Consider the following 20,506-nt stretch of genomic DNA (forward strand, 5'->3'; position numbering starts at 1 on the left):
AAAACACTCCGTTATCAGTTTATGAGGCAAGCGTTACAGTTGTATATTTAAACGCAAGATTAAGGTTTATGTAAAACACCGAAGTATATGGGAAAGTACAAGGAAGAACAAAAGAGAAGATACACACTTTAAGCTAGAAAAGATGAAAGACCATGAACCCGTTATACGCCAAGAAATAAAGGAAATGGTTAAGAGATTAGAATTTGAGAAACAATTGGAAGCGTAACAGAGGATGCACCAGATCATTATACTACATTAAAAAAAATGAAGAAAAAAGATAAGCGGAAGATCTCAAAGGGAAATTAAAATTCGTGCATACGTCGATGACAAACAACGCCATGACAAAAAAAAGACATCTTAAAACAACAACAGTATACAAAACACAACATAGAAAACTAGACTGAGCAACACGAGCCACGCCAGATAAAGATTGAACTATGCAAACAGAAAGAAAGTTCATAGTATAAAGCATATTCTGTATAAATAGACGAAAACACAGATCCAATTTTAAATTTAGTTGCCTTTTATCATTGAAGAGCCTCATACGAATTACCAATACAGGAATTTGTCACATGAAAGAGAAGCATGGTTTGTTAAAAACTACCGTATATATAGCTAAAATGAGCCGAGTCATCAATAAACGAGACTTGAAGAAAAATGTCATAATATGATTGATATATCTCAATGAGACATAAACCCGATGACGTAAACAGACCAGGCAAACACATGGCCCAACAGTAAATAGTCTATTTAAATTTTGCAGTTATATATGATATCGAAGTATGAAAGAGATTTTCCTTCAAAACCAAAATCAAAATTTCTTAAATTAACAAAACGCATTGAGATTAGACAAAGAGCTATACATGAAAAGCATTGAAAAAAAACACCGAGTAAGAACTAAAAAAACAAAACATATCCTCTCAGTTACTGAAAAGAGAAAAGACTTTAGCATATGGGTTAATCTTACATCTGCCATGTTAATTCAACAAATATTGAGTTTAATTTCAATATAAAGATAAGATGTGGCCATGATTAATAATGCGACTACTCTCCACCAGAGACAACAAGACGAAGTTATATATCACTGTGTTGCTTTCTACAATGAGCAAATCACACAACTGCATATCAAGCCTTATTTAAAACAAAAGAAAAACAAAACAAAAATGACACAGCAACAAACGACAACCAACTGAATTACAGGTTCTTGGCTTGGGGTAGGTACATGTATACAGAGTGAAACGGTATTAGACATGTTAGAAGGCACCTAACCTCGTCCTAACCTGGTAAAAAACTAAAGCACAACACAATAACAAACTATATTAAATGATAAACGAAAAACAATAATATAATAAACTGCAACAAACGATATGCTATTATATAATGTTGCGAGCTTGCAACCCTCCCCTCGTCTGGGACAGTACGCTGTATAACAGCAGATCATAACAACAATCTATTAAACACAGTTGAAATTGCTTATATAATATGAATCATCAGATCAATTCAAAGCACAAAACAAATAATACAAATTCTAACTGAGAAACAAAATAGAGATCTGAGTGTACTCGTAGTTACTGAAAAATATTTCCGAAAGCCAACAACAACTTATAAAAGAATCATGTATTTAAGACTAAGAAATCAATCGGAAAACATCCAAAATCCATTGGATTTGTGCACAGACGTCATTAATAGTGAAGAGTACAACGTGAACTTGTGTAATTCCAATTATTCTTCTTTTCGTCTGTTTGTATCTTTATCTTACAGAGTGTTGTTTGTGTTTTTTTATGAATTTATGTTTATAAATTTACTTTTTACGGGATGGAATTTGAAGACGACATTTTTTCACTCCAATTGAATCGTTTCAGGTGGTTTTGCAAGATTTCGCTAGTAAAATGATATTAACATTTTTATGTATTTAGATCGAAATAAAAAATTAATCTAAATATAACATCAAAGAAATAGGTGTAGATAATATAAATATGAATTTTATCAAAACCATTCAAAGTTCAAATTCAAATTTTTAACTTACTTAAGTCGATATTCAATAAACTTCATTAACACGAAACTCTAAGTGTGCTCTTCAAATCGACTGAAAAAAAAACAAAACAAAATACACACATGCAAAAGTCAGGAAAACGATAATTTTCAACATACTGTGCATTGTAATTAAAATATCATAGATGACCTAATTATAAAAGTTAAAAAAGCGTAGTATGAAAAATAAAGTATATCTTAAAACATAGCACAAGTTAGAATGATAAGCACAGCAGGTATAAATTAAGCAACCAAAAACGCTAAACAAATCAAAAAGTGACACATGAAATAAAAAGCAGAGGAATAACACACTATACGCAAGCACTAGTCCAAATTTAGCCTGGGATCCTGGCTCACTGTACAGTAGACGAAGTGTTAAAATTAATAATGTTATTTGTTCAAGGTTATGGTTGACTTTCTGGAATTTTTATACTACTAGCTGTTTGCCTTTATTTATTCACCCCTTATTTTAAAAATTTTGTATTTACATTGTGCCATAGATCGAATGTATTCGTTCAGTGTATGGTCACTTGTGTTAATATGTCTTTTGAAAGAGTTAAGTTATTTCAATTGATATTTTATAGTGTGTCTTTCAATGTTAACTTGTGATGTTACACTTATGTTACAGGTATGGCTGAAGGTTTATACCTATATTTAAACGTCCAAACCTGCTACATTTGTTTGCACTTTTGTTAGACACATGGTTTCTTGGTAATAACTTTAGTATAAGTAAATAGAAATCAATAACTTTTAACACAAGGTTTATAACAACTAAAGGAAGGTTGGGATTGATTTTTGGGGTTACGGTCCCAAACGTTAAGGAATTATGGGTAAAATGGGGCTCAAATAAGCATTTTTGTAGTTTCTAGACATTAACTTGCGTAGGGATGGTTAGGATTTAATTTGAGGGGTTATGGCTTAAACCATTTAGGAATTATTGGCAAAAAAAGGGGGGAAATAAAAGATTTTTTTTCTGGGAAAAGGACAATTGAGACAATTTAAAAGCAGTGTAAGAGAGGTAATCCAAATCAATTTTAAAGAACAATTTCTGACTACCTCTCTTACACTGCTTGAAAATTATGTTTTAAGTGATGATGATTGTCTTGAGGTGATTAGCTGTCAATTTATTTTTAGCAGTTACTATTGATTAATATCAATTTTAGCCATGACTATGTATGTCATTTTATATTTAAGACTTTTATGATGTATTCAACTGGGTAATTATGGTTACAAACTCCCAGGGGCGTAGCTAGAATGAAACAATGTGCAAGCATATATCGCCAAGCGAAGCGAGGCGAAGCGAGGCGAAAATTTTGGGACCCTTTTATGCAGAAAATAGTTTGTTTTTCGGGTTTTGGCCATAGGACGGTTAATTGAGAAGCTACATGTACATAGGACTTATACATAATTCATGAATGCAAAACTATTCAAAAATCTTCAGAATAGAACATCTGAATAGAATTTAGCATGCATGGTTAATTGAATACATAAACAACACATTTTTGTGTTATGGAATTTACTAAAAATTGTCAAAAATCTGCCCTTCGGGTCTTATAATTAGCAGAAACGAACTTCTTTATTACTAACTTTGTCAATATTCACACAAAAATCCCGATGAATATTCAGCAATGCTAGCGATGGTAAACCGTTGTTGTTCGTTGTTAATCGTACATATGTTTTCAACAGACGTAGTACACTGAATGATCTCTCTGCGGTAGCACCTGCGAGATGTAATCCAGCGTGTTCGCCATCGAGAGACCTCCCGATTGAATTTGTCAAAATAACATGACAAGTCAGTTTCGTATGTCTCAAACAATGCTGCGATTTGTTCGTTTGTTGAATTTCCTACAACACGAGAAAGCACTGAGATATGCGCAAAGCAGTGATTTTTCTGACTGATATCAGACGCGACTCCAGTTCCATAAATTATCATGTACCTATGTACATGTAGCTTCTCAATTAACCGTCCTATGGCCAAAACCCGAAAAACAAACCATTTTCCGGTACCACGATTTCCCGAGAAATACAAGAAAAACATTATATCCCCAAAACAAACTGATATATACTACTTTTAACAATATTAAAGAATATTATAATTAAAGATATTACTCGTAAACTATCATGTGGTCTATGGACGCAAAATATAATGAGACTTTCCAAGACTGTTTTTGCGTGTTTGCAGCCTGGGTGATTGGCTTTGGTAGTCACATCGCATCGGCATATTTAACGATATCGAAGGGTTCTGATAAATCTAATGGCCGATTGGTACATTGCATTCCAAACAGATAAACCGTACTCTGTAAAATGTTCTCCGAAACTACAAGAGTATAACAAAATATAATCTTGTAATAGATTCAAGTTACTGTCCGATTTTGTCATCTGCAATAAAACTTTAGTTTTGAAACCAAATGCCACTATTTAATGACATAACATCATTTGAATGCTCGTATGTGTATCCTTTAAATTTTTAATTCATAAATTTTTATTTTGCGATTTTTTTTTGCATGCCGAATTTATGTGCACGCAATTGCGTGTTGGCGTATAGGGAGCTACGCGCCTGACTCCATTAGTAATTTGAAATGAGATACTGACCATTTCTCGAGGGAAATTATTTTTTTTAATAAGAAAAAGGGGGAGGTGAATAAAAATGGAGGGGGGGGGGGGCAATTTTTCTCATTTCAGATTTCAGAAATTAAAAGAAAATTTCTTCAAATATTTTTTTTTTGGGGTGGTGGGGTTAATATTCAACAGCATAGTGTATTGCACAAAGACTTTTTTTTGGGGGGGGGGGGGGGGGGGGGGGTTAATTCGCAACAGCATAGTGTATTGCAAATATAAATTCAAATCATATAACCAATTTGAAGTTCTTTGACTACAGTGGTCGTATCCATTTTCGCTCAGCGAAACAATTTATCCTTCATAAATTGTGACTTGGATGGAGAGTTGTCTCATGTCTCTCATCGTCTCATACTACATCTTCTGAGTTTATCCGTAAAGACTTTTTATTCACTCTTAAAAAGAAGCCACGGTTTAATTTATTATCATAATGGAATAATTGATCTACAGCTGTATTTTTTAACTAAGTCTATATGTTTTCAAGGATATTATACTAACGTTAGTATAAAAGTCCCAGGTGTGTTTGATGATTTTTCAAATTTAATATGTCTAAACTGTTTATGATCGTTTTGGTTTATCTCGGTTTAGTGGTCTTAGGGGACACCTCATGAGAACACTCATGAAAAGGGGAAGTAAGTATCTCTCTTTCCGCTGTGTTGTAAATCAGAAACATTTTGTAGAATGCAAAATGCTATATGTTATAAGACCTGACAGTAAAGAGAAAATACATTTTAGAATCAAATTTATCTTCACACGACACTACAACTGCTTGACTCGTCTCAAATTTCATGTAAATTCTTTTTTACTTCCTTGTATTTGCATCTTTTATTTCAATATTTAGATGTGAGCAGTCTCGTAATCGTGTTCAGTGCATCATAATACTAACCTACATCCCCTCAACAACAAAACAGAAAACAAGTTATTCCCTGTCTTCTTGCAGTATCCCTCAATAAAAAAAATGGGTAGGTAGTCCATAAACATGATAAAATAATTTTACTTTTGGAGAAATAATTTATGACTCTAAAGTTATTAGGTTTGGTTATTTTTTATGGTGGGTTGCTGTCCTGTTATGATATATCCGATATATATCAAGGGAAATACTCAGAGCTCATAAAAGAATTGACAAACATGGCTGTGTTTACACCTGAAAACTCTACTCTTGAGTACATATTAAACTAGAAAAGTTAATATTTATGTGCACACAATTACAAACTTACCTTAATTTTTATGTACATTTTTTCAAGTGTTTAGACATATCAGAAGACAACAGAAAAAAACTAAACAAATTAACACAGGAGTTTCATCTAAATCAATCAACTCAGTTTCTTAGTTTAAATCACCTATTGGTGTGCAGATATCTATTGTAAATCAATACAGTTCATAACATTTATTATAAGCCTTATGTCTTCATGAATATTCTTATATGCACAATAACTTGTATATAATTTTTTATATCAAGGTCCCTTAAGAATTTTGGAATTACAAAGGTTATACAAACCTAAAGGCCAAATAAAATTATAGGTGTGTTTCCTATTTCCCTCCCTACCTGATATTTTAAGCTTAAAAATAGCCTACCTTAAATTGTTTTTTTTTGTCATTTTTCAATCAGCACGGATAAAGTCAGAATCTCTCTCCCATTGAGTCAATGTAAAAATAAATTGTAAAATAAAAAGATTTCCCTACCTACCTACCCTATTTTTTTCAAAGATGTAATAGGAAACACACGTATTATTTTATTTGGCCTAATCGATACCCTTAGTAGGATGAAACTATGTAAATTTTATATTTAGAAATTGGCACTAAAAATACTATTTATTATGTAACAGATATTTTCATAAAAATTTAAGCAAATCAAAAAATACTGATGCATTTAATTCCTTAATTGCAGCAGCCAACATAACAGAAGAAACGGAGGTCAAGGTTGCCAGAATGGCTAGTGCTGGTGAAGACTGGAGGACAGGAAAGTCTATTATAGAATGCAATCGTTACATGCTTGACAACTCTGTACACACTGATGTGACCTTCAATGTCAAATCAACGATGTTGTTGGCGCATAGGACAATTCTAATCAGTCGCAGTCAGGTTTTTGAGAGTTTGTTAACGAGCCAAGCATCGTCAGGTGTAATCAGTATACCTGATATTGAACCTGCTGTCTTTGGTAAAATGTTGAGGTAGGCTATGTAGAAAGTAAAATCACAAAAATATTGAATTCAGGCGAAATTCAAAACCGAAAGTCCAATGGCAAAATCAAAAGCTCAAACACATCAAATGAATTGATAACAACTGTCATAATCCTGACTTGGTACATGCATTTTCTGATGTAGAAAGTTGTGGATTAAACCTGGTTTTATAGCTAGCTAAACCTCTCACTTTTGTATGACAGTCACATGTTGGTTATGCAAAATAGGAATATTGATCAATCATTTACAACAAGTAATATTAAGTACATCATATACCTAGAATTAAGAAGTGTGTCAATGAGACAACTCTCCATCCAAGTCATAATTTTAAAAAGTAAACCATTATACTTGTAGGTATAAGAACGGTCTTTAACATGGAGCCTTGGCTCACACCAAATGTCAAGCTATAAAAGGCCCCAAAATGACTAGGGTAAAACTATTCAAACAGGAAAACCAACGGCCTAATCTATATAAATAACCAAAAAACACTTTTGAACAACAGGTTCATAACTTAGGACAGGACAAAGAAATACAGCAGGTTTAAGGGGTACATAACATGTGCAGGGAGTCGGGAGATAACTCTGTATAAATCATCTGAACGTTTTAATTTCACTGTATTGATCATGTTGATAAGGAAATATTAAGCTTCTCAATGATCAAAATAAGTGTTTGTCAAACTGCTATGTATTCAATGAAATTTTTCTTATAAAGTGTGTTGTTAAATGTTTTTATAATATATATTTTTTTTTATTCATTTTAATAGTAGTTTCATATATATATATATCATAATATGTCTCACAATGTAAATTGCACAATTTTCATAGAATATTTTTTTACCTCAAGAATTTTTAACGAAATATTATATATACACTGTATATCATATATATATATGATAAAAGTGTCTAAGACACTTATATAATTTAATTTAGTAACTGCATCAGTTATTTACAAACTGATCCACACCTATATAGATTGAATGTTGATTGTTGCTATTTTTAGACACTATATATCATATATCATATATATGTAACACTCAGAAATGTGTCCTTCCCCCCAAACGTGTCCAACATCGACGTCACTGAACTGCAAAACATGTATGGGCCCCACAGCGTGCCAATTGTATAAAAGCCCAAACGTGTCCATTTTTTCAACTAAATGTAACCCCCAAACGTGTCTAATCCCCCAAACGTGTCCATATCAAGCGTTATTTGGTTTCTTGCTATTTCATTAATAACGTATAATAATTTTACCATTTCATTAAAAAAAAATAAAGATAAAGTCGTAAGGTCTTTTTTAAACCAGAATTAAAACTGGATAAAAGTGGGGGCGTCATTTTGGCTATGTCGTATGTAAATTGTAAGCAAACATTTTTTATTTAAACTGTACATATACCTGGTCAAAATGTCCCTTTCTCTGCGAATTAAAGCTTTTATTTTCTCTATAAATATGCATGAAACAATACGCAATCAACAGTCTAAAGTTAATTTATACACTAGGAATGTAAAATCATTAAAACTTGTATGTTCTCTCTACATATGCATGAAATACTTGCAACTGGACAATACGCAATCATCAGTTTAAAGTTAATTTATACAGTACAACTGTAAAAACATTAAAACTTGTATGTTCCCTCTAAATATGCATGAAGTACTTGCAACTGGACAATACGCAATCAACAGTCTGAACGGTTAATAGATACAGTACAAATCAAATTTGCAATTACGATAATTAACAACCTAAAATTTATTAAAAAAACAACTGATGAACAGTTTATAATTTGATGAGCTTTTAAAATATCAGAACTGTTGAAAAAATGGAAGTAAATTTTGCTGAAAGATTGCCGTTGGATTAATATAAAAGACATCACTGGAGTTTTTAATAAACAAATAATTTACACAGTAAACGATTAATTCAAATGCACTACCTATAACTTTTTGTATGTTCGCTCTTAATGAGCATGAAATACTTGCAACTGGACAATAAGCAATTTCAGTCAAAATTTAATTCATATGATACAGATTAAATTTGCAATTATGATAAACATTATAAAAACCAGCATTGAACAAACTAATTCTAATAAATGGCAGTAGCTCATCAACTGTTTCCCCCTTAATAGAATTGCTGTAAACGTTATCGATTTCATTTAGGACATACATGTGTTAGCGCTAAAAGACGTGAGCGTTCTGGCGTTTAACAGTGGACATGTTTTGGTGAATAACAATTATCGGACACGTTTGGGGGTTATGAAATCGGACACGCTTGGGGAAAATTGAATATTACGGACACTTTTGGGGAAAATAGACACGTTTGGGGGAATCGGACACGTTTAGGGGGAAGGACACGTTTGGAGGTGTTACATATATATTCTTAAAAAATTCTTGAGGTAAAATGATATTCTATGAAAATTGTGCAATTTACATTGTGAGACATATTATGAAGAGTATTTGAAAACCATCTTTTTTATTGATTTTTGTAACACAGGTAAGTTTAAATTCTGGCTGGAAGGTCTGCAGGAATAAAATAAGATGATAAAAATGAATCATAGCTTTTTCTTGCTTTAAAATTTTCTCTATGAAACTGTTAACTGTTTGATTTATAAATTGTAGGACAAAAATCTATAAGCCCTATTCTGTGGAAATTTTAGTATAATTTAAGTTGACACAAGTATTTTATCCTTTATTTATTTTATTTCAGCTTCATTTATTGTGACAGTGTTGATGTTGATGATAGTGATGCTGCAGGTTTACTGGCAGCAGCCAAGAAATATAAGATATCTGGTTTAGAGGCTCTGTGTATGCAGAAGATGAAAACTGGTGTGTCCATAGAGAGTGTATGTATCGTCCTGAACCATGCTGCTGATAGTCAACTGAAAGACAAATGTGTAGAATTTATATTTAGATTCCCACAGCAGGTTATTGAAACCAGTGGTTTCTTACAATTGCAACCACAGCATTTGCTAGCAATAATTGCAGATGACCGTTTTAATGTAAAAGAAGAACTTATCTTTGAGACTTTGGTCAAGTGGTCAGAAAAAGAGTGTATTCGTCAAAATTTGAGCGTAAATTTACCACATCAGAATCAAGTACTTGGAGATATTGTAAAACTTGTGCGATTTGGTTTAATGGAACACAAATATGTCAAAGAAAAGTGTAAAAAATTTCTAAGTAGTGAAAGTTATGTTGATATAATGGAAGAATTAGCAGAGTTGGGCAATAACTCTGGACTAATTAAGAAAAAACGTGGATTGGTTGCTACTCCAGATGATTCAAATTCAGTGTCAAGTACATTGACATCCAATAGTAACAGTCGAGTATTTGATCATGGGGCAAGCAGCACTTCATATGGAGCCAGCCAAGGTCTTCCTAGTTCATTTACATCATTTCCAATGCAAAGCAATAATACCAGAGTGCTGCATCCTCGTTCCAATCCAATGGAAACCTCAAATTCTTCACGATCATCACAAGATATTCCTGAAGTTACTGATTGTATACGGCCTGTTGAAGCAGTACAGAGGTATTCTTTGGAACACAGGGAAAGAGTTAGATTGGGATACTTTATTGAGAGGGAGCAGCGCATTATCGTAGAAAGATTTGAAGCAACTCAGAGCGGGAAAGCATATACCAGAGATAACAAAGATGGCGTATCATTCATATCCTCCGAAAATCTAAAATTACACGGAATGCTGATCTATGGAAGTCACCAGAGGCCAGGATCTTATGAAATAGAGCTAGAAATCCTAGTAGATACTGGAATTAGAGGTTCTGATCTACAAAGAGTTTACGCATTGAAAACAAGCATGAGTTCAGATGGCGCTACAAAAGTTTATGAACTTATTGTGAGCCCAGCAGTAATGATTAAGTCTGCGAAAGTCTATACTATTAGAGCATTATTTAAAGGGCAAGCTAGTTTCTATGGGGTAAAAGGCATTTCACCTGTTTTGAAAAATGGCCTTCAGATAGATTTTGTTACAGACATAACTTGTCTAAACCTAACCTCAAAGGAAATTGGACAATTTCCAGGACTTATCTTTGAAAAAGTTTAAGATTACAAAAAAAATGAAAAATCGTAAATTAAGATGCTGATAGTTCAAGAATGGAATGAAAAGATTGGATTTTGGAATAAAAAAAAAGTTAAGAGATGTGGTATGATAATCAGTGAAACATCTATCCAGTAGAGACCAAAGGGCAAATAGGTAACAGTTGGATGCTAAAAAGTCTTACTGTATAAAGCCTACCTCCCGAGAGTAACATTATCATCACAAGGTTCTGTTGAAGTAATAGATTCCAGGTTTCATTGGTCATAGAAAATAGTTGTATTCTGTTTTCATTCATAAACTGTAGTACTATGAAACTGTACATCTAATTTTAATGAAATCAAGAGGCCATTTTAAGTCAAACCCACTGCAACAGCTTCAAATGAAATTTCTGGGACAAGGTTTATTTTTAAGATGTGTGGAAAATAGTAGATTTGTTAGTTTTGTTTTTATTTTATATGCATACATATAAATATATTGACTGTGCCGTGTGGAAATCTAGAATGAGCCTATAATTGGCTCATTTGATTTGCATTGAAGTTTTTGTTTTTAATTTTTTAAATAGTTTTAATTTTTGTTGTCATAGGGTGCTGAGGTAATTTTAAAAATCCATGACATGATGGCAAATAATTAGTAACTGTAACTCATAAAGAAAATTACTTTGACAGTATTGGAATTGTTTTAATAAGCTTAAGCTTAAGCTAAATGTTCTAAAATGTACACAGTTTGTTAAAGCCCGCCAACAACTTTTTATTCTGTTGGTATGGTTCGCATGGTTGTCATGTGAATCACATTTTCCTGTTAGCGGTGACCAAATGTTCATTGACTGATTGGCAGAATACTGTAGTTAAAATTATAATTCCATACTGCTTCATTATTGTGTCATTGCTTCAAAACACGAGGGACTCATGTGGAATAAGATTAGTTAGCGAATTCTGTCATATCTTTGAAGTAGGCTGCTATTAAGATTTCATTGCATATTTTTAAATTGATTGATCATTTATAGAGGTGTAGTTAACAGATTATATGCCTGCTATATATACCAATCAAAATCAGTTTGTTGACTTGGTTTGATTCATGTATTGAAAATTTTGTAGATTCGTGTAGAAGGCTATGTTAAGTATATTTTGTTTGTCAGAATGAAAATATTTTAATCATGTTGAGAGTAATTTATTAGTTATAATTGTACAATGAACCTTGGCTTAACAAAACCCAAGTGTAAACCTGGCATTTTTTAACCAATCTCATATATTTGGACATACACATGTATGACATGTATGATAAATATTATTGATTAATTAAAACTGGTTTTAACCATGTTAAGACAAGTTTCACTGTACATAGTAAGATTTAAATAAGTGTAATCAGTCATGGTTGTACATTGATCATTGTATATATATATAACAGGCTATTATTTGAACTTGGAATTATTTTTAATTATGGAGTTTGCTTGATTTCTTGTTATTGAAATTTCTAATAAATTCCATGTTTATTCTGTACTGAAATGTTCTGTGCTGCGCACAACACTTTCTATTACAAAGAAAAGAGTATATTTTCAATAGAATGTACTGTGCCGCGCACAACACATTCTAACCAAAATACATTGTATGAAAAGTGTTATTAACCGCTCAAAAGATCATAATACCAAATAAACATGGAATTTATTAAAAAAAATTAAACAAGAAATTATGCAAATTCCATAATTAAAAATAATTCCAAGTTCAAATAATAGCCTGTTATATGTACATTTTCTTTAACATACCAGTGATCGTTATTTATAAATCATTTGAAAAAGTAGAGGTGAAAATTAAAAAAAAAATAAAAGAAAGACTTGTTTAAGAAATCTTTGTTTGCAATGCATGTCCTTGTTATGCTATATTGAAGACCTGTTGGTGACCTGCTGTTGTTTTTTTCAATGGTCGGGTTGTTGTCTCTTTGGCACATTCCCCATTTCCATTCTCAATTTTACCTTGTTATACTAATATGTTAAGGACAGAACAACCTGTATCAGGGATGTACATTTTATACAGTTATCCTAATGCTAAGTTTTACAAATGTACATTTTGATGTGTAAACATATATTACAAAATATTGTATTCAGTGAATAGAAGAGTTTATACTATTTATTTATTTTGACAATGCTGTATGTTATAAGAACTTAAATATTCAATCAGCAGAGTATTTTTGAAGAATTTCTTACATTATTTTTTGTAAAAATAAGTAAAAAAACATATGTTTGGTTAAATGCTTACAAATCATGATTACTTTGATTTATTCAAACATTGTTTAATGACTGTTGAATAATAGACGTATGATATGGCTTTCATTTCAACCATTTCTATTCATTTTACAATTTATGTGTACATTATCTAGAATTTTTTTTTTTAATGATATGTATGTGTAGCATGATACATTTAGCCTCCAGATCTAGTGATGCACTACCCATAGGAATAACTTATGGTTTTTGTATTAAATGAATCTTTATTGGGGATCTCATTGGGGGTTCTGATCCCAGATCCTGCTTACTGTTTTGTCAGATTCCTGTATCCAGCTTACACTATGTAAGTAAGCAATTCTCCTTTTTTTGTTATTTCCCTTGTCCCGCTAGACTTCATTACCCCTTTTCACGGCACAATAATTGACTTTTACAGGTCACCCTTACAAGAAATCGGCAATCTCTCGTCACATTTAAGACCCCAATGAGACCCACTTTATTATAACTTGCAATTCCATATTATAAAGAAACTCTGTTTTGCAAATGTATGTAACAGTATTTGCAAATCTTAGCTTATTTTTAATTGGTTATTTAAAAATCAATCATTCTTAAGGAAATAAAGTAAAAAAAAGTGTATAGATTTTCTTTACTTATATTAAGTTAACTTTGTCTTTTTTTTGTCACATTATAAATCAATCACAGATATTTGTGGTATGGATGTGATACCCCTTTCATTTTTTCTTCTAACAATTATTTGTATACATGTAATATAGATTCCACAACTGCAACAAGTGTGTTACGATATTTCTCCACTCGAGACAGTTAAATTTTAATATTTAAAGCACGAGGTTTTGCCGAGCTTTTTAAATAGTTAAAATTTAACTGTTGAGAGTGGAGAAATATCATAATACATGAGTTATAGTGGTGGAATCTGTTTCTCTAATGATTTTTATTCTTCTTTTTTTTAAGATTTAAAGAAAGTTGTGTACTTTTTATGTGACGTCATCAGGCATGGTCGCCTTTTTTCATGACGTCACAATAGGAAAATTCAGAAGAAACAAAGAAAATTTAAAGTCACAATAAAATTTCGACCAATCATTTGCTGAGAACAAATTTTTCACTCGAGATTAGAAATATTTATCTCACACTGGTCAGTGAATGTGAAAATAGCATGAAAATTAGAGAAAAAGCATTTCCAGCTTGTAAATAATAATAACCTGTACCTTCAGAATCAGAATCTGTAACATTATTTGTTTGAGTAAGCTTGTATGTTTAAGTAAAAACAAAGACTTCATAAAGACTTCTTGTTTATTGATACTACTGTTTGTTATTGCAATTGTATCATATAATAAAACTGTACAAGAGCATTGAGTTTTTGTTTTCCTTTTAACTAAAAGTTATATTTGAATATGTGTGGTCATTGTGTGGCTGTCTATTGTTCAACTTTTGGTTTACCCAATACTTAAAGGCAATTTATGAAGTTTCCTGTAATATTTTCACAGGAACTGCAAATCAGTGCTTCCTTGTATTAGGTATCTGGCTTTATGTGATCATTCTATACTGTTCTTTGCATTTGCAGATTCAAAGCTCAAATACTTTGTGTTAAACAAACATTTATGTTTTCTTTTACATAATGACTCCCTGTTGAAGATTGTATTTTGACCTATAATGATTTACTTTTACAAATTATGACTTGGATGGAGAGTTGTCTCATTGGCACTCATACAACATCTTCTTATACATGTATGAAATTTTTGTCACATTTCTCAGTTAAGAATTACACAATAATCCAGGCTTTTTAAAATTTGAAATCAACCTGTGCGTGCGCATGCTATATTGTCAATTATTGTGTGAATTTTTAAAAATTGATCAGTCATCATCCTCCTGTTTACTGTTATTTATAGTTAGCGTATTCTTGGTTTTGTTGTGTCATTGGGTTTCTGTCTTTTTGATGTACAATGTATAAGCTATATCTCCTTTTATTCATATGCCAACAGACACTTTACAGAAATTGATAAAAAGATAAATGCATTCAATTTTGCTGACAAGACATGCCTGATAACATGATATATAGTATGTCCAAAAATGGATAATAGATACTGTGAGTGGAACATAACATCACAGGTTCATTTAATTGTCTTAGACCATGTAGTCCTAGACTTGGAAGGATTTTAAGAGCTTGACATATTGTATATAGACACCTTTCATTTGTTGAAGATTGGTTAATTTTGTCAATGGGTTGCTGTCTTGTTGACATGTACTTCACTTCTGATGTCATCGTATATAGATATAAGATGTGATATGAGTGCCAATGAGACCACTCTCCATCCAAGACACAATTTGTAAAAGTAAACCATTATAGGTCAAAGTACGGTCTTCAACACGGAGCCTTGGCTCACAACAAACAGCAAGCTATATCAGTATATATACATACTTCAACAAGGGACAAATATCAATGTCCTAAAACGCACAAAGAATGGAAAGAATAAAAACCAAGATACCGAATGATCCAAAACCAACATATTTTTCAATATAAAATACACTTCATTTAGCTACTACCACTTGTAAATTCTTCATTTGATGAGTTTTGTGTTTACTCAACCTTTGGCTCTGATCTAGTGAAATAGAAGAAACCCCCTCAAGTTTAAAGTTATATACCGGATAGGCTGATATTTCAGGAATAATCAAATAATGTTGTTAATAAGGGTTATTTCCTATGAATTATACATAAAACTAGAGGCTCTGAAGAGGCTTTGTCACTCACCTTGGTCTATGTGGATATTAAACAAAGGACACAGATGGATTCGTGAGAAAATTGTGTTTTGGTGATGGTGATGTATTTGTATATTGAAGCATATAAGTTCAAAGGGGCATAACTCCAGTCTCCTAGAAAAAAATTGAATCATAATTTCCTGTCGATATGCACATCTAAATAGTATGTCCTTATTATCTCCAAAGTTTCATGAAATTCTGTTCTGTGGTTTCAGAGGAGTTGTGACGACAAACTGTTGCAGTAGTATATTGGGGCAAATAAGTTCAAAGGAGAAAAAAAAAATTGAATCATAATTTCCTGTTGATATGCACATCTAAATAGTATGTCCTCATTATCTACAAAGTTTCATGAAATTCTGTTATGTGGTTTCAGAGGAGTTGCCACAATAAACTGTTGCAGTAGTATATTGGGGCAAATAAGTTCAAAGGGGCATAACTCCTAGAAAAGTAATTGAATCATAATTTCCTGTTGATATGCACATCTACATAGTATATGGCCTTATTATCTAAAGAGGTTTCATGAAATTCTGTTGTTTGGTGTTAGAGGAGTTGGAATGAAAAGAACAGGACTGCCAGACAGACGGGTCAAAAACATTATACCATCCGCAACTTCGTTGATTAAAATGATGCCACCAAAATTTAAACCTGATCTGTTTTTTGTGTGAAAATAAGCATTGTGTATGAGTTTCATAACATTTGGTTGAGGCAAACTAAAGTTAGAGAATGGAAAAGAAAATTTCATCAACTTTTCTAATTGTAAAGAGGAATAACTCAAGAACGATAAAAGTGACACTGCCAAAATTCAAACCAAGATTCAAACTTGATCTGTATTGTGTGGTAATAAGTACTGTGTATAAGTTTCATAACATTTGGTTGAGGCAAACTAAAGTTAGAGAACAGAAACAAAAAAATCAGCAATTTTTTCATTTGTAAAGGACCATAAATCTAAAACTGTTAAAGTGATGCCACCAAAATTTAAAACAAACTGTGTTTTGTGGTAATAAGCATTGTGTACGAGATTCATAATATTTGGTTGAGGCAAACTAAAGTTAGAGAACAGAAACAAAATTCTGCATTTTTTTTTCACTTTTAAAGGGGCATAACTCTAGAACAGTAAAAGTGACACCACCAAAGTTCAAACTAGATCTGTGTTGGGTGGTAATAAGCACTGTGTATAAGTTTCATACATTTGGTTGAGGCAAACTAAAGTTAGAGAACAGAAACCGAATTTGAGACATACAGATGTATGTACAGGCAGACAAGGGTAAAACTTAATGCCCCCTTTGCTACAGCGAGGACATAAAATCTTACACTTCTGATTTTGTGCAAACATTTGGTTTCTGGAATAATCTCAACCATGTATGCTTGAATTTCAACTTTTGCTCATTGTTCAAACTGTATACTTGCTTAAATTTTTGGTCATTTGATCTCTTGAGGAGAGATGCCTTTGGGCATTCAAAACACTTGTTGTGGGAGTTGCCTTCAGAGTTGCATAAAAATGGAAAAAAACTAAATCTTTAAATAGTATATTTATCTCTCTGTAAAAACATATTTCATATAGATAAATAAGCTACAAATAAATATTGTTGTCTTTGATGCAAATCAGACATAAGAATATTCAAATAAGTTGCATTTAAATATGATTTGTGTATGATAGGATTTTGGAACAATTATGAGCAAGAATGAAGTTTAAAAAGCTCAAAATAAATGATCACTTTATTAATATTTGTGGAAAAAAACAAAGTATAGTATATATTATAATCTATTAGGTTAAAACAGGTTGAAAAAATTGGTCACATAAGATTATGGTTTTTGTTCAGCAATTGTTTTAGTCTGTATTTTTTAAATGCAGTTCTATTCAGTGCTGCACTTTCAGGTTTAGAATAATTTTCAAAATACTGCATAAAATACTTGTTGATCTGTACTAAGTAATATTTAAATTGATATTGAGTCCTTAACCCTTTCAAATAGCCTTGCCCTTTTCTAAGCATATTTAAAATACCAGTTATTATAAGTCTATAATAGTGCAGAGTAATATAACAAAACAAATAAAATAATCAGTTGCAACTGAAAGAAATAAGCTATAAATAATTGGTATAAAAGTAAAAGATATCACAGAAATTAAAGACAAAAGCCTTACGTCAAACAAAACAAAATGTGTTTTACTTGTTTTGTACACATCTAATTATAACTCAGGGGAAGAAATAAAAGCCTTTTAAGTCAATAGTCAAAACAAGCATATTTTATATTGGGTAATATCAACTGAAATTGAACTGCTAATTTCATTTATTTACACTTTTTTCAGAGCCAGAAAACGTCATTGTCAATTAAAGAAGCAACATTCCCACAAGGCTTGCTCGTTATTTCTTCCCTTGCAGAGATCACTTTCAAAAGCAAAAAAATCGTCCACTATTCAAAGAGTTTTTCATTCAGCTACTATGTAGGACTCTGGTCTTCTTCTGTTATTAAAAATTTCAAGTAATTATCATAGGATACACGTTCCATCTTCAAAATATAACCCTTTTTTTTATAAGACCGATCTTAAATAATTTGTCCTCAGAAATGCATAAATTCTTTTTTAAAGTCGACAACTTTTGTATAAATAAATAAGGAATATGATTGTGTTATTATTTAAGCAAATTGCTTATAGGTTTTTACATTGAGGTATTATACACAATATATTCATAATATTTGATTGGGACTAATAGTTACAAGTAGCAAATATATCAATAATTTTGAAGTGCTTGAGGGTAAAATGAAAGAATTATAAGCTGCTAAAAATAAAAATTATATCATAAGCGTTAGATTCAATCAATATACACACTGATTTTGTTCATTTTTGTCTTTTTTTTTTTATGGTAATCAAATTAAGTTTTGTTGTATGACAAGAGGTTTGAAAATAATATTCTTTTTTCTAATATTGTCTTTCTTTGGTAAATTTTGATACACCACACGTTAGTTTAATTTTCTGCAATATCTATTTTGAGGTGTAATTATCATGACTTTTTAAAAAACATATATCACATTTTAGGGCAGGGTAAGCTTTGAAGAAAAGCTTGTTATATCTGTGAAAATTTAGCTGCTTCATAATAAAATATATAAATAAATAATACATAAAAAAAAATCAATATTTTCATTACAAGGGAAGCCCAAATTATAACTTTCATACTAGAATTCCTAGTGATTTGACTGTATTTATGATATGTAGATACCATCAATTATTCCGTGCTTGCCGTAGATACAGAATGTTCTCTGCGTGTAAAATGAACAATGTGTCTACTCTATCCCTGAATCAATCATTTTAAATGCAATGAGGTGATTTTTATTGTTTTCATGTGTGATATGAACATGTTTAAAATTAACATAAACAAAAACACTGGCCAAATGGAAAAAAGAAACAACGAACATGAAGCTAATTTGCATAGAACAAAAATAACAAGAAAGCTTTAACAATCAATTAAAATAAACAATGAAAACATTTAGAGTACAAAATTTTTGGTTTATTATTTTACATACAAAGTGCAGTGGCTCTTTTTTTATAAATAGTCTTGCAATTAAAATTGATAGTAAGTTATGTGGAAATGATCATTTTTGTGAAATAAGTAGCTGGTACATGTGTATATGAAACTTCATGCAATCGTTTATAGATTGATTTAATATTTGTCAATTATTTCCTTGATTTAAAAAAGATGAAAAAATTCTTTATTTTATATTATTCTGATTTACTATAAAACCATGATTTTTTGTTGTTGTCATAAATGATTTTTTCCATCAGATTCTCGAAATCAAAATGAGTGTATGGTGTACATGTCATTAGTTTTTTATAATCTATTGCAGAAAGTGTTTATCATAGGACAATTTAAAACAAAGGTATTGGTAATTATACATGATGCTGAACTTAAACTATTTTAATCAAACATGCAAATTACCCAACGTCTTTTAATATTATAACTATTTTTCAATTAAATATAGTTTTACATCCTTAAATTAAGACAATTTGTTGTTTTATAAAGGCTAACTTTCATTTTTTTATAATCAAACAAACATGATCACTTAATGTATAATATTTGCTAAAATGTGCTAAAATTTTGTAAGATATATTAATTTGCACTATTCATGAGTAACCAATCATACATACACATGTAATTTCTTTGAGAATAAAGCTAAGGTATGCATAATAAACAGTGTCTATACAAAACAGGTGAAAATGATGATGGAAGATTTAAACGACCTTGACTGGCTTTACAGCCCTTCCAAGGTCCGTATGAAAATTTATGTCCCATTGGTTTAAGTATGAATCCATAATCTAAAAATAGATACATCTACAATCGACGTTTTATCCCCAACTACATATACATGCATATGGAAAGATCCCTAATAACAATAATGTGTCTATATGTCCATTTTTAACTCTTGACCTCTAACTCCGTAATCACATATGTCTTGGTCTATCTAAATTTATCTTAATTACAAAGTTAAGAGCACCATTTGTGGCAGGAGACTTCCAAGTAAGACGGACAATTAGTTCCCTTCAATCATTTAGACACCATCATCTTCTTTGTTCTGTCAGCTAGGCCGGTCCACTTGGATATACTTTATTTTGCACATTGCCCATTGTTTTGATTAATAACGAAAGTCCATTTGTGTCAAGCAAAACCT

The 20,506-nt window shown here is 31.3% G+C and overlaps 2 protein-coding genes across 25 annotated transcripts in view; one reads left to right on the forward strand and one right to left on the reverse strand.

Annotated features, from left to right (window-relative positions):
- The first annotated feature begins 4,809 nt into the window (after positions 1-4,809).
- Positions 4,810-10,890, forward strand: LOC139528621 (BTB/POZ domain-containing protein 1-like). 3 transcript variants are annotated; one of them, XM_071324667.1, is made up of 3 exons: positions 4,810-5,609; positions 6,536-6,818; positions 9,522-10,890. In XM_071324667.1, the coding sequence occupies exons 1-3, from the start codon at positions 5,606-5,608 to the stop codon at positions 10,867-10,869; spliced, it is 1,635 nt and encodes a 544-aa protein (XP_071180768.1). In that variant the 5' UTR covers positions 4,810-5,605; the 3' UTR covers positions 10,870-10,890. The 3 variants fall into 3 exon arrangements, with proteins under 3 accessions (XP_071180768.1, XP_071180767.1, XP_071180769.1); XM_071324666.1 differs by having other exon boundaries at positions 5,203-5,279; XM_071324668.1 differs by having other exon boundaries at positions 5,274-5,437.
- A 6,467-nt stretch (positions 10,891-17,357) lies between these two features.
- The window catches only part of LOC139528622 (unconventional myosin-XVIIIa-like), a 78,983-nt gene continuing 75,834 nt past the window's right edge, over positions 17,358-20,506 (reverse strand). For 21 of the 22 annotated variants that reach the window (XM_071324679.1, XM_071324676.1, XM_071324675.1 and 18 more), the window contains one exon: positions 17,358-20,504. Coding sequence is in view for 2 of the 22 variants with exons in the window: in XM_071324678.1 (XP_071180779.1) it covers positions 20,471-20,504 (34 nt within the window). In the remaining 20 variants the exon portion in view is untranslated. The remainder of the gene's footprint in view (positions 20,505-20,506) is intronic. The other variant, XM_071324671.1, reaches the window with a different exon arrangement.

The sequence above is a fragment of the Mytilus edulis genome, chromosome 6, assembly GCF_963676685.1.
Source record: "Mytilus edulis chromosome 6, xbMytEdul2.2, whole genome shotgun sequence".
Lineage (NCBI taxonomy): Eukaryota > Metazoa > Mollusca > Bivalvia > Mytilida > Mytilidae > Mytilus > Mytilus edulis.

Bases quoted from the DNA above. Each gene is read 5' to 3' on its own strand.
- LOC139528621 (XM_071324666.1), top strand. From the start codon at position 5,255: ATGAGAACACTCATGAAAAGGGGAA. The intron at 5,280-6,535 runs GTAAGTATCTCT...CCTTAATTGCAG, and splicing joins AACACTCATGAAAAGGGGAA to CAGCCAACATAACAGAAGAA. The intron at 6,819-9,521 runs GTAGGCTATGTA...ATTTTATTTCAG, and splicing joins GTCTTTGGTAAAATGTTGAG to CTTCATTTATTGTGACAGTG.